The sequence below is a fragment of the Panulirus ornatus genome, chromosome 64 (genome assembly GCF_036320965.1).
Source record: "Panulirus ornatus isolate Po-2019 chromosome 64, ASM3632096v1, whole genome shotgun sequence".
Classification (NCBI taxonomy): domain Eukaryota; kingdom Metazoa; phylum Arthropoda; class Malacostraca; order Decapoda; family Palinuridae; genus Panulirus; species Panulirus ornatus.
Genome location: NC_092287.1, coordinates 4,166,643 through 4,182,218, shown reverse-complemented (window position 1 = coordinate 4,182,218; position 15,576 = coordinate 4,166,643). Strand labels below are relative to the sequence as shown.

The 15,576-nt window shown below is 39.3% G+C and overlaps 1 protein-coding gene across 1 annotated transcript in view; it reads left to right on the top strand.

Annotated features, from left to right (window-relative positions):
- LOC139746347 (activating signal cointegrator 1 complex subunit 3-like) overlaps window positions 1–15,576 on the top strand; it is a 114,433-nt gene that overhangs the window by 31,178 nt on the left and 67,679 nt on the right. Inside the window, 7 exon segments of the mRNA XM_071657521.1 lie at window positions 78–267; window positions 562–674; window positions 3,205–3,323; window positions 7,768–7,897; window positions 10,402–10,622; window positions 14,327–14,432; window positions 14,581–14,805. Of these exon segments, the coding sequence (XP_071513622.1) occupies window positions 78–267; window positions 562–674; window positions 3,205–3,323; window positions 7,768–7,897; window positions 10,402–10,622; window positions 14,327–14,432; window positions 14,581–14,805 (1,104 nt within the window).

Sequence of the window (15,576 nt, the reverse complement as noted above, 5' to 3'; positions counted from 1 at the left end):
ATTTGTTTACTAATTTGTATTTTACAGATTTTGTATTCCAAGTTTTTATACATCATAGCAAGTTTATTTATTTTTAGGTGGTGTATATTGCTCCTATGAAGGCACTGGCAGCTGAGATGGCTCGCAACTTTGGCAAGCGATTAGAGCCTTTAGGACTAACAGTGCGAGAGTTAACTGGAGATATGCATCTTACGAAGCCAGAAATTATGGCCACCAATATGATTATCACAACCCCTGAAAAGTGGGATGTTACCACACGTAAACCAGGTAAAATGCTGTCCTTCCTCTGAATATTTAGTTTGTCTCCTTTTTAAAAGTTTCTTTGAAATTCTGATTGATATGTAGCAACTACCATAGATCTGTTGTGTATCTGTTCCATGATATTAAACTCACCAGCTCTTTCTTACATGAGAGGAAAGGAAGGTTTAGACTTCCTGTTTATAGAGGCTTAGTCCTAAGCTCCTTACATAATCCTCTTCATTGCAGAGTATTGTAACAGGAATATTAGAGATTATTTAAGTGTGCAAATAAATATGAATGATGCTTTTTTCATGATCACAGGTGACACTCAGCTCTGCCAGTTGGTCAAGTTATTGATTATAGATGAAGTCCACCTTCTGCATGGTGATAGAGGCCCTGTTTTAGAAACTCTTGTGGCTCGTACTCTAAGAATGGTATGGTTTATTGTTTAATTATTCAGGCTGTTGATCATATCATTTAGTGTATGAGGTCTTCACATTTCAGATGAAAACTATTTGTTTGTATTTATTTATTGATACTGTAAGGGAGGGAGTTTTACACTCATGGGTTATTATCTCTTGAACCATCACTTCTCTCTTAAAATTATGTATACATCCCACATCTAGTATATCCTCATTCAGTATATTGTAATTACCTATTTGTACTAAATGGGGAGGGAGTTTTACATTAATGGGACCCCTCTTTGTTGAATCTTCCTTATTGTAATACTTCTTAAATTCTTATTAAGTTTTTATTTAGAGGAAAATGATTGGTTTCCAGTGAATGCTGGTTTGTGGTGGGGGGGCATGATGTCTCCATGGTTGTTTGGTTTGTTTGTGGATGGGATTGTTTGGGAGGTGAATGCAAGAGTTTTGGAGAGAGGGGCAAGTATGCAGTCTGTTGTGGATGAGAGGGCTTGGGAAGTGAGTCAGTTGTTGTTCGCTGATGATACAGCGCTGGTGGCTGATTTGGGTGAGAAACTGCAGAAGCTGGTGAATGAGTTTGGTAAAGTGTGTGAAAGAAGAAAGCTGAGAGTAAATGTGAATAAGAGCAAGGTTATTAGGTACAGTAGGGTTGAGGGACAAGTAAGTTGGGAGGTAAGTTTGAATGGAGAAAAACTGGAGGAAATGAAGTGTTTTGGATATCTGGGAGTGGATTTGGCAGCTGATGGAACCATGGAAGCAGAAGTGTCACAGGGTAGAGGAGGGGGCGAAAGTTCTGGGAGCGTTGAAAAATGTGTGGAAGGCGAGAACATTATCTCGAAAAGCATAAATGGGTATGTTTGAAGGAATAGTGGTTCCAACAATTTTATGTGGTTGCAAGGCATGGGCTATAGATAAGGTTGTGTGGAGGAGGGTGGATGTGTTAGAAATCAGATGTTTGAGGACAATATGTGGTGTGAGGTGGTTTGATCGAGTAAGTAATGAAAGGGTAAGAGATGTGTGGTAGTAAAAAGAGTGTGGTTGAGAGAGCAGAAGAGGATGTTTTGAAATGGTTGGTCACATGGAGAGAATGAGTGAGGAAAGATTGACAAAGAGGATATATTTGTCAGAGGTGGAGGGAACGAGGAGAAATGGGAGACCAAATTGGAGATGGAAAGATGGAGTGAAAAAGATTTTGAGCAGTAGGGGCCTGAACATGCAGGAGGGTGAAAGGCGTGCAAGGAAGAGAGTGAATTGGAACAATGTGATATATGATATACCAGGATCAACGTGCTGTCAATCGATTGAACCAGGGTATGTGAAGCGTTTGGGATAAATCATGGAAAGTTTTGTGGGGCCTGGATGTGGAAAGGGAGCTGTGGTTTCGGTGCTTATACATGACAGCTTAGAGACTGAATGTGAATGAATGTGGCCTTTGTTGTCTTTTCCTAGCGCTACCTCACGTGCATGCGGGGGGAGGGGGTTGTCATTTCATGTGAGGCGGGGTGGCGACGAGAATGAATAAAGGCAGCAAGTATGAATTATGTACATGTGTATATATGTCTTTGTATGTATATATATATGTATACGTTGAAATGTATAGGTATGCATATGTGCGTGTGTGGATGTGTATGTATATACATGTATATGTGGGTGGGTTGGGCCATTCTTTCATCTGTTTCCTTGCGCTACCTCACTAATGCGTGAGACAACAACAAAGTATGATAATATAAATTATCAATTTTTATTGATCTATTTTTATTGTTATGTTTTTGGCATTAATGTGTCTTCATTCATTTATTCCATTCATTAACCACTTTTATGGTGTCACAGTGCTTTGTTTTCAAAGTTTCTTTGCTCCTTCATTCTAATCCTGCTCTATTTATACCTTGCAAATGCTGGTTGGCTGAAGTGACATCTATATCTTTGCCACTGCACATTTCCAAGCTCCTTTGCTTTTTGATGTCTATCATTGAACCATTAGTCCCCCTTTTGATACCTACCTACTGTCTTTGAGGCTTGAGTTACCCATGTTCCTATTCCTTTATTGTAAATTTCACAGAACCTTACACCACAGATCCCTGCTTCTTGGCTGCTGCATTCCATATACTAATCTATGGTACCATAGATATCGTTGAGTGTTGCTACACCCTCATTTATCACATAGTCAGACATAACCATTATATAATCACCTTTCTCTAATTGGTATACCATATATACTGTTCATAATCTGCATGCTATTGTATATGAAGGTTAGATGTAGTGATGATGGTATATCAGTCTCTCTAATCATTGTGCATTCACAGACATGATAGTTTAGCAAAGTTTCCCTTATACAAACTAAAAACATGTGTCCCTATGACTCAAAATTTACCCAGTCTCTTTATAAATGAAATCCCCATATTCAGTACTTTTCAAATTGTACAGCATAAAATGGGAGAGAAAGAGCCAATAGATGGGGAAACAAAGCTTCAATGTGATTGTCTGAGACAAAGGAATATTATGTAATTTACAGATTTAACATAGTTCTTGGTACTTGCAGGTTGAGTCTCAGCAGTCCATGATTAGAATAGTTGGTCTTTCTGCTACTCTCCCAAACTACATTGATGTTGCAACATTTCTTCATGTTAATCCTTACAAAGGACTCTTCTTCTTTGATGGGTAAGCCTTAGAGTGATTGGGAGCCACCTACCACCTTTTTGATTTTCAAAAAGAAATGTCTTGTTTTATATAAATGGTGTTACAGATTTAGGAAACCTTTGATTTTCAAAAAGAAATGTCTTGTTTTATGGAAATGGTGTGATAGATTTAGGAAACCCTTTGATTTAACATAAATAAGAGCTGCTAGGAACAATATTGTTTTTCATAGTGATATGACAGGATTATATTGTGGCACACAAATTAAGATAATTGAAAGCACCTCAGATACACTGATTACATTTGAAAGTTAATGAGGCTTCCTTCTTTATGTTAATGGTTGGAGCTTTTCAGATTAATAGTAGATGAAATTGAATGTGACTACATTGAAGAATTTCTCAGGACTTGCTGACAGATTTCCCCTTTTAGTTGGGAGAAGACTTTCTCAAATAGTGTCTGTGCTTTCAAAACTAAGTAATTTTTCATTTCTATATACTAAATTTTTTATTATTTTTACCTTTTTTCTTTCCTCGTTGTTTTTGCTTAGGGCAAAAGAGCAGTTCGATAGAATGGAGGACTGTTTCAGTTGGAGCTTTTCAGATTAATAGTAGATGAAATTGAATGTGACTACATTGAAGAATTTCTCAGGACTTGCTAACAGATTTCCCATTTTAGTTGGGAGAAGACTTTCTCAAATAGTGTCTGTGCCTTTCAAAACTAAGTAATTTTTCATTTTTATATACTCAATTTTTTTTATTATTTTTACCTTTTTTCTTTCCTAGTTTTTTTTGCTTAGGGCAAAAGAGCAGTTGGATAGAATGGAGGACTGTTTCAGTTAGGTTTATTGAAGGATCATTCTGAGAGTGAATCCAAATAAAAGAAAGACACATGACAGCTTTGTCTGTTCGTGGTGTTACCGTGCAGATATGGGAAATGGCAAACAAGTATGCAAAAAAAGAGAAAAGAAAGGTATTGGAGTGCACATTTTAATATAAGGTGACATGGTGAATAACTATTAGCCTTGTATGAGTTTAGATATTTAAGGCAGGTTATGGAAAAGCTTAAGTAGAAAGTAGATTAATGCAAGGGAGGAAAATTGAAGGTTCATTGAAAGTTGTGGAGAATAGGATAAAAAGTTAAGCATAAGATGAGCAAGAAGCTTGTATGAAGGGGTACTTATTTCAACTCTGATGTTTTGATGTGAACCCCAGGTGTATATAGGTTAGGATAGGTCAGAATTAAGAGTAGTGCTTGTGGATAACTTGCTCAGCATAAATAAAATTGTGAGGATAGAATAGAGAGTGATTGCAGACAAATATATTGTGTAAAAGATAAATTAACAGAAAATCTTGTAGGTGAAGCTCTTTCAGGATTGTATGGCCATGCAGAACATATGACAGGTGATATGTTAGCTAAGAACATGTAATATATAGTAGTACGGTAGAAGGTCAAAGGGAAATGAATAGTCTGCAGAGGAGATGGATAGATGCAATGAGAAAATTGATAAATGCAAGGGATATTTCAAATGAAGATGTTTGAGATTTGATTAGGGGATGAATACAGTGAATACATCTTGTGTGGAGTGTGTGTGTGTGTGTGTAAATGGTGATGATCTCACTTAATGAATGAAGTTATTATGCAGAGTGAAAAAGTAAAAATGTCAAAATTAAGTGTGGAAGTCCATGTTACTCTTTAATACACTGGACATGAGTTGAGGATAGGTATAAATGATTCATAGACTGTGTACCTGATCCACTCTGTGAAAGCTGGGAATGGAGTGAATGATAAGTAATGGACATGATTATTTTATTTCTTTTCTTTCTTTCATAATTGATTGTTATTTCCCACATTATTGAGGTAGCTCCAGGAACAGACGAAGAAAGACCTCATTCACTCACATCCATTCTCTAGCTGTCATGTGTTATGCACTGAAACCGCAGCTTCCTATCCATTACCAGGCCCCACAGACCTTTCCATGGTTTACATTGGGTGCTTCTCATTATCTGGTTCAGTCCATTGACAGTATGTTGACCCCTGTATGCCACTTCTTTCCAATTCACTCTATCACCCTCCTGCATGTTCAGGCCCTGATCGCTCAAAATCCTTCTATCTATTTATCTACGTAGCTATATCTCTGACCCCTGTTTTTCCCTAAAACTCACGCATGGGGTTTGCTACTTGAATAGTCTCCTTAACTAATGAATTCCAGTGCTGCTTCTTAGCCTTACTGGCAGAGGGCAACTCCAGGCCAGTTTTGCAGAGGCTCCTACCTAATGTTACAACTAACTACTTCTACCAAATTTGTCTACCTAATGTTCCAACCTACTACTTCCACCTAGTGTTCCTACTTGTTACTTCTACTTAATGTTCCTGCCTAGATGTTTCTACTTAATACTTTTATCTATTGCTCCTGTCATTTTTCCAAAAGGTGAGGCTAGCACGTAATGTTCACCACAGGAAAATTTAGAGCGATAAAGAATGAGCTGTGTTAGTTGTGTTGTCAAGTCTTGTGTGTAACAAGGAGAGATTGTATGTTTTTGGACAGAATGCCAGTTGCTCACGGTTGGGTTAGGCAGAAAGAAAGAGAGCTACCTGGGTCAGAGGAGTGCAACTTGACATCCACTGAAATGTCGGCTTACTGTGCAGCTATCAGTAACCCTATCACCACTAAAGCAGGTAGCACTGTTTATATATCTCCCCGGTCATTGGCTGCCTACCACCTGTACCATCCTTCCATTTACAGTTTTCCTGTTCTTGTTACATCCAATTTTGACATTTTTATCCTCTTCATCAACCTTTCCCCACACATTTTCTCTTATGTTTCCAACCATTTCATTACACCCTCTTCAGCTCTCTCAGCCTCACAGTTTATTTTCACACATCTCTGTAACCCTATCATTACTCACTTTATCAAACACCTCTTGACATATTGCCCTCAAGCATTTCAGTTCCAACACACGCACCCTCAGCAGTCTTATCTATAGCCCATGCCTCACCTTCATATATTAACATTGCAAACATACCCATTTTCACCCTCTCAGATAATAGTCTCTTTTTAAACATTCTTCAGTGCTCCCAGAACCTTTGCCCCCGAACCCAACCTGTGACTCACTTCTGCTTCCATGATTCCATTTGCTGCTATCTCCACTCTCATTATTTTCTGGTATTTAATTTTTACCTATAAGGAAAGTGTATGATAGTACAATGAGAAGGGTTGCTGTGAGAGGAAGACTACCTATGACATGAGGAAATAGATTGCAAAAGTACTGGAGGGAGAAAAATGAGGAAGAATGTGTAAAGTGGTGTATGTGAGGGAGGCACGTAAGGGCAGAAAAAGCGGGGACTCTTTTGCCATGCCCATCCCTTTGATGGGAGTTCTTGGAGGAAATGGGCATCAGAGATATAGATGAATAGATAGACTCACAGTAACTCACACTTATGTATCTATGTCATTATACACTCAGTTTCAAATTTTCATGGGGTGGATCATGTACATATAACCTTTGAAAGTCACTCATATACATCATCAACCCATGCATTCCTAGTGTCCCAAAATGAAACATAGACTACCACACTATAAAACCGGTTTTTCATCTTTCTTTTTGCATGCTAAGATGATTTATCAAGTGAAACTAGTGTCTTCATTCAAGCCACCTCCATACACTACATGCTTCCACTGCATCTGATCCCCAGCCATTCCTTTCACAATTTTATCTTAAATGTCTCTAGTCCTAATCATTTGTTTTTTTTGTAATTGTCCATCTCTTCCACGTATAACTTCGTACCTTCCACTGTACTACTTTATATCTTTCACACATTTTTTTTTCAGCCTGTTCTTTCCATGCATTCAACATGGCAGTACCATCCTAGAAGACTATTGCCCAGGTGGCTTTCTAGTGATTTCTTCACACTGCATATCACTAAGATTTTTTGTTTAATATGTTCATATTTCAGCTATACTGTTTAAACTATCAGTCTCTGCTGCCCTTGTTTTTGACCTACTCTGATCAATATGAAAAATTTTCTCAGCCATACATCAGAGGTGGATCAAGTACACTTTCATGCAAGCTTCTAGCTTACTCTGTGTTCAAGTTTTCCCATTCATCAGACCTTTCTGTGCACCTCTTGATTATTCTTTCATTGTATACTGCTTACAGCTTCAGGTTTCCCATTACCACCCTTACTGAACTTATTCTTAAATATCTAAAACTTATGCACCCCTTCCAGTTCTTCTCTATGAAAACTTATATTTCACTGTGAATTCATTTCTCCTCCAAAAACTGGCTTCCTACTTTTATTTGTATAAACATAGCATAGTGAGCTGAAGTTTGATGTAACTCACTAAGGTAACTTTTTTTAAGGATTAGGTTTAAGAATTTTCATGTTATTGTGATATTGGTGTGTTTGTATTATTTACACATGTTGTCACCTTTCCAGTGAGTGTTTTTCATACATTTCATTTTGACAGGCGTTTTCGTCCAGTTCCTTTGGGCCTGTCATTTGTTGGAGTGAAAGCCATGGGCAGATTCAAGCAGATGGAGGATATGGATAGAGTTGCTTTTGATAAGTGTTTGCACTTCATTGAGCGAGGTCAGCAGGTAAGTACACTTTTTTGTTCTTTTTGCATCCTTTTTGTTTTTGAATGGAACACGAGGCATCTTTACTTTTAAATCTGAATGTTGGTGAATGAATAGTATGCATGTATCTCCTGCATCATGCAGAGGGTGACTAAGAGAGATGGGAGTGTAACACTGGGCATCTTCCACATCCCTGCAACTCATTTTACCCCATGCCTGCCTCAAAACCTGAAAGTTTCCTCTCTCTCTCTCTCTCTCTCTCTCTCTCTCTCTCTCTCTCTCTCTCTCTCTCTCTCTCTCTCCCCCCCCCCCCCAACCTCAAAGCCTCTTTTGATCCATTTATCTGTCTCCCCATTCTCCCTGTATTCCTTGCTTACTTCACCTTTGATACATATTCTCTTAGTCAATCTCTCTTCATTCATCCTCTCCATATGTCCAAACCAGGTCAGCTCTCTCAGTTACATTGTGCTTACTACAACATATCCTTATGCAATCAAACTGCCTTGCGCTACATGTTATTCCCATGCATTTCATATTTAATATGTCCACCCTATCCCTGCATTTTGCTTTCAGGACCTTTGACTCATACCCTTACAACTTTCTTGGGATTACTGTATGTTCAGACATGAACATTGACTTAGCATGATGGAGCTTTGTTGTAGCAGTCTATACATTTATCTGTCTATGTATGTAAGTAAATTTGATAAGTCAGATACTGTATCATGGAAAGGCTTTAAACTTGTTGAAAATGTTAGGTATGGCTAAGTAGGTCAATGCAAACATGTTTCCTGTGTCATTTCCCTGATGAAAATACTATTTTAGTCAGTATTGATTTTTGGGCTCTAGTATAGGTGCTTATCCTGGTTATATTCACTTGTACAGGAAGAAAAAGAGCCTCTCTGATTGATAACTATTTATCTATTTATCCGTCTATATCTCTGATGATAGAGATGCTCTGTGGAAGGTATTAAGAATATATGGTGTGGGAGGAAAGTTGTTAGAAGCAGTGAAAAGTTTTTATCGAGGATATAAGGCATGTGTACGTGTAGGAAGAGAGGAAAGTGATTGGTTCTCAGTGAATGTAGGTTTGCGGCAGGGGTGTGTGATGTCTCCATGGTTGTTTAATTTGTTTATGGATGGGGTTGTTAGGGAGGTAAATGCAAGAGTTTTGGAAAGAGGGGCAAGTATGAAGTCTGTTGGGGATGAGAGAGCTTGGGAAGTGAGTCAGTTGTTGTTCGCTGATGATACAGCGCTGGTGGCTGATTCATGTGAGAAACTGCAGAAGCTGGTGACTGAGTTTGGTAAAGTGTGTGGAAGAAGAAAGTAAAGAGTAAATGTGAATAAGAGCAAGGTTATTAGGTACAGTAGGGTTGAGGGTCAAGTCAATTGGGAGGTGAGTTTGAATGGAGAAAAACTGGAGGAAGTGAAGTGTTTTAGATATCTGGGAGTGGATCTGTCAGCGGATGGAACCATGGAAGCGGAAGTGGATCATAGGGTGGGGGAGGGGGCGAAAATCTTGGGAGCCTTGAAAAATGTGTGGAAGTCGAGAACATTATCTCGGAAAGCAAAAATGGGTATGTTTGAAGGAATAGTGGTTCCAACAATGTTGTATGGTTGCGAGGCGTGGGCTATGGATAGAGTTGTGCGCAGGAGGATGGATGTGCTGGAAATGAGATGTTTGAGGACAATGTGTGGTGTGAGGTGGTTTGATCGAGTAAGTAACGTAAGGGTAAGAGAGATGTGTGGAAATAAAAAGAGCGTGGTTGAGAGAGCAGAAGAGGGTGTTTTGAAGTGGTTTGGGCACATGGAGAGAATGAGTGAGGAAAGATTGACCAAGAGGATATATGTGTCGGAGGTGGAGGGAACGAGGAGAAGAGGGAGACCAAATTGGAGGTGGAAAGATGGAGTGAAAAAGATTTTGTGTGATCGGGGCCTGAACATGCAGGAGGGTGAAAGGAGGGCAAGGAATAGAGTGAATTGGAGCGATGTGGTATACAGGGGTTGACGTTCTGTCAGTGGAGTGAATCAAGGCATGTGAAGCGTCTGGGGTAAACCATGGAAAGCTGTGTAGGTATGTATATTTGCGTGTGTGGACGTGTGTATGTACATGTGTATGGGGGGGGGGTTGGGCCATTTCTTTCGTCTGTTTCCTTGCGCTACCTCGCAAACGCGGGAGACAGCGACAAAGTATAAAAAAAAAAAAAAAAAAAAAAAAAAAAATCTCTGATGCCTGTTCCCTTTGGGAACTACCTCAAGGGAGTGGCCACAACAAAAGAGTCTTCATAACTGTTAAACAACAGTGCTGCTACTTATCCTTCAGTGCCTCATTCTCAACAGGTCACTGGTAGAGGGTAAGTTTAGCAATAATGGGAAGGGGTAATAGATATCATTTAGGATTATATTGATTAGTAGTTTCCACTATAGCTAGCAGGAAAAGTATATTTTACACTTAGGTGAATATTATAGTGTTTATTCACTGATTGTATTAATTATTTTTCAATAAATTCCCTTTTTTTATTTTCAAGGTAATGGTTTTTGTTCATGCTCGTAATGGGACTCTACGCACAGCTGAAAATTTAATCAAGATAGCGCAGGAACTGGGTAGGACCCAAGATTTCCTTGCAAATGACGGACCAGATACTACCAGAGCTCGTAAAGACATTAGCCGTTCGCGAAACAAGAAGTTAGCCGAATTATTTGACTCAGGATTTGGAGTTCACCATGCTGGCCTTCTAAGATCTGACAGGTACTGTATATGAAGAGATTAATAGTTTATTTAAGCTCTTACGCTATTTCCTAACCATATCAGAGGAAAGAACAGCAGACTTGTATGAAATAATACAAATTGTATATGAAATTATGACAGGCATGTACACTAGATGGCAGAATATGTGAGTAAAGACAGAAAGAGTAGTGAGAAAACTTTGGTATGTAAAATTTTGGAAGTTATACTGGTAGACTGGTAGCTACAGTGTTCATATAATTATGAAAAGGAAGAGGCTTTAAGAATGTATGTCATTACTCCAAGACTCAGCATATTTCTTCTCTTCCTGGAACTGTCACACACACTGCAAACTAGCATGAAAAAATCAAAAAATCTGTTGATCCCTAACATATCAGATCTGAATTCTTGAGTGCAGAGACTAAGAAAAAGTATTTCACTTGAAGTAAAAGTAAGTATTTTTAAACCATTTTGATGCAGTGGACATTGGGAGACTGTTTAACTTACCTTCCACAACTGTAAGAGCAACACAGTATGTAGCAAATACTCCAGAAATACAAAGCATTCTTTGAAACTTACTAAAACATACATAATGAACAGAACAAAGTCTGTTTGTCCATGTGGTAATGCTGTAAAGTCATGTTGCTCTAAGAATTGTTGTCACCCTTTACACCTCAATACAGAGGAGTATCCATTACTTTTGGCTGAAGTAATGTAGTGATAACATGACAAAGAACATCCAGCTTAGGGTACTGACATCTATTGGCTGGCTTCATTATCATGACAATCATATTTCCATGGTTTGTGAATCATTACCTACTGGCCTTGGTTTTTTCATGAGATTGGGAGCTGAATTAGTACCAATGGGTTGGGACATAGGACAAGATATGCACCAAGAAAGGTTGTGCTGTATTAAATCATGCTATATCATGACATTCATTTTCTTCATTCTCATATAAGTAAGGGTTTAAGGAGTCGGAAAAAATACACAAAATGTATTATATGTATTTGAAATGTGAAAATATTACACAGTATATGCAGATTTTTTTATACGTATTCGCCATTTCCCGCGTTAGCGAGGTAGGGTTAAGAACAGAGGACTGAGCCTTATAGGGAATATCCTTACTTGGCCCCCTTCACTGTTCCATCTTTTGGAAGATTAAAAAACGGTAGGGGAGGATTTCCAGGCCCCCACTCCCTCCCCTTTTAGTTGCCTTTTGCAAAACGCATGGAATACATGGGAAGTATTCTTTTTCCCCTATCCTTTATGCAGAAAATATATATATACATATAGCTAACGCGGGAAATGGCGAATAGTATGAAAGAAAAAAGAAAGAGATATATATATATTATTTTTTTCTTTGGACTTCTGTTTCCCCTTCTAGAAAGTTAGAATACAAGGAGGGGAGAGTTTCTAGCCCCCCACTCCCGTCCCCTTTAGTTGCCTTCTACGACACGTGAAGAATGCGTGGGAAGTATTCTTTCTCCCCTATCCCCAGGGCCATTCTTTCGTCTGTTTCATTGCGCTACCTCGCTAACGTGGGAGAGAGCGACAAAGCAAATAAATATTTTCTTTGGACGGCATGGGCAGGTGAGGGCCTAATCAAGACCATCCCATTAACGCTAATGACCGAGTTTGTTAAAGTGTGTGAAAGAAGAAAGCTGAGAGTAAATGTGAATAAGAGAAAGGTTATTAGGTACAGTAGGGTTGAAGGACAAGTCAATTGGGAGGTAAGTTTGAATGGAGGAAAAACTGGAGGAAATGAATTGTTTTAGATATCTGGAAGTGGATTTGGCAGCTGATGGAACCATGGAAGCAGAATTGAGTCACAGGGTGGAGGAGGGGGCGAAAGTTCTGGGAGCGTTGAAAAATGTGTGGAAGGCGAGAACATTATTTCGGAAAGCAGAAATGGGTATGTTTGAAGGAATAGTGGTTCCAACAATGTTATATGGTTGCGAGGCATGGGCTATAGATAAGGCTGTGTGGAGGAGGGTGGATGTGTTGGAGATGAGATGTTTGAGGATAATATGTGATGTGTGGTGGTTTGATCGAGTAAGTAATGAAAGGGTAAGAGATGTGTGTGGTAGTAAAAAGAGTGTGGTTGAGAGAGTAGAAGAGGGTGTTTTGAAATGGTTTGGTCACATTGAGAGAATGAGTGAGGAAAGATTGACAAAGAGGATATATGTGTCGGAGGTGGAGGGAACGAGGAGAAGTGGGAGACCAAATTGGAGGTGGAAAGATGGAGTGAAAAAGATTTTGAGCGAATGGGGCCTGAACATGTAGGAGGGTGAAAGGTATGCAAGGAATAGAGTGAATTGTAATGATGTGATATACCAGGGTCGACGTGCTGTCAGTGGATTGAACCAGGGCATGTGAAGCGTCTTGGGTAAATCACACATATATGTATACGTTGAAATGTATAGGTATGTATATTTGCGTGTGTGGACGTATGTATATACATGTGTATGTGGGTGGGTTGGGCCATTCTTTCGTCTGTTTCCTTGCGCTACCTCGCTAACGCGGGAGACAGCGACAAAGTATGATGAATAAATAAAATATTTATTTATTTATTTTATTTTATTTATATACCCTAGCCTTAGCCGGGTAACCATTTTCTCAACCAACCCTTAGGGGTGGATAAACAGCTGGGTTGACTGTGGACCAACTGCTGTAACCAGGATTCAAACCAATACGCTTGACTCTGGGTGCCCTGTGAATGCATCATGGTCAGGAACACGAACTGCTGTTTCTGGATATGTAGATAATCATATTCCAGGTATAAGGTAGTAAGCTACTGAAGAGAAATACATTGCAAAAAAGATTTGATATGTATATGTATGTACATATTCATAATAGCTTGCCTTCATCCATTCCTGGCGCTGCCCCACCCCACAGGAAACAGCATAGCTACCTGCTGCTTCAGCGAGGCAGTGCCAAGAAAACAGACAAAACAGACAAACAGACAAAAAAGGCCACTCAGTCTGTAGCTGTCATGTGTATTGTACCAAAACCACAGCTTCCTATCCACATTCAGGCCCCACAGACCTTTCCATGGTTTACCCCCGACATTTCATATGCCCTGGTTCAGTCCAGTGACAGCATGCTGACCCAAGTATACTACATCGTTCCAATTCACTATTTTCTTCGCACACCTTTTACCTTCCATGTTCAGGCCCTGATCGCTAAAATATTTTTCACTCCATCCTTCCACCTCCACTTTGGTCTCCTGCTTCTTGTTCCCTCCACCTCTGACATGTATATCCTTTTTGTCAATCTTTCCTCACTCATTCTCTCCATATGTCCAAACCATTTCAACACACCCTCTTCTGTTCTCTCAACCACACTTTTTGTTACCACACATCTTTCTTTCCCTTTCATTACTTACTAGATCAAACCACCTCATTTCATTCCACCACATCCATCCTCCTGCTCATAACCCTGTCTATAGTCAATGCCTCACAAAAATATTATATTGTTGGAACTACTATTCCTTCAAACATACCCATTTTTGCTCTCTGAGATAACATTCCCTCTTTCCACACATTCTTCATCACCTCCAGAACCTTCACCCTTTCCCTCACCCTACAACTCACTTCTGTTTCCATGGTTCTATTCACTCCCACCTCCACTCCCAGATATCTGAAACACTTCACTTCGTCCAATTTTTCTCCATTCAAACTTACATCCCAACCATGCTTTTATTCACATTTAGTCTGGTCCTTTACAGAATGCTGACTGAAAGCATGTTTAGCCGAGGGTTGATCAAGGTTCTGGTATGTACTGCTACCCTGGCTTGGGGTGTGAATCTTCCTGCCCATGCTGTGATAATAAAGGTAACATAAAATGAGGGTATGAGATTTTTAATTACTATAAATGTTTTGATTTTATTTTCTTTAGCTCTTAAGATTTTGTGTTATTACTGATAAAAGTTGCTTCTGTTGTCTTAGTATAAAAGATTTACCTACATACTTTGCTTTGCAGGGTACGGATATCTATGATAGTAGACACGGTACAATGGTCGATTTAGGAATATTGGACGTGCTGCAAATCTTTGGTCGTGCTGGTCGGCCACAGTTTGATACAAATGGACATGGCATAATCATCACTACACAGGAAAAGTTGGCACACTACCTATCTCTTCTTACCAATCAGTATCCCATTGAGAGTTCTTTCATTAATCACCTGGCTGATAACTTAAATGCAGAGGTTAGTAATTCTTTAACCTATAAAATTTACTGAACATACATTTTTTTCTTTTTTAACTGAGACAGCTCAGGCCTTCTCATCCCAAACAGACTGCATACTCGCCCCTCTCTCCAAAACTCTTGTATTTTCATCTCAAACCACCCCATCCATAAACAAATAAAACAACCAATGGGACATCATACACCCCTGTTGCAGACTGACCTTCACTGGGAACCAATCACTCTCTTCCTACTCATACACCCTTTATGAAAACTTCTCACTGCTTTTAGAAGCTTAACTCCTACACCATATACTCTATCCACCTTGTCATATGCCATCCCCATATCCATAAATGCCATGTACCAATCTATCTGTTTTTCTAAGTATTTCTCACACATTCAAAACAAACACCTGATCCACGGTACTCTACCACTTCTACCACTGCTCTTCCCCAGTCGATGCTCTTTGCATTCCTTCATCCTCTCAGTCAGTACCCTCCCATACAATTTTTCAGGAATACTGAACAAACTTTTGCTTCTGTAGTTTGAACACTTACCTTTATCCCCTGTGCCTTTGTACAATGGCACAATACATGCATTCTGCCAATCCTCAGGCACCTCACCTACACTGAATATCCTTATCAACCTATCAAAAGACAGTCATCCCCTTTCTGGATAAATTCAACTGCAATCCCATCCAAACCCACTGCCTTGCCAGATTTCATCTTCCACAAGGCTTTCACCACCTCTTCTTTCTTCACCAAACTACTCTCCCTGACTCTCTCACTTTGCA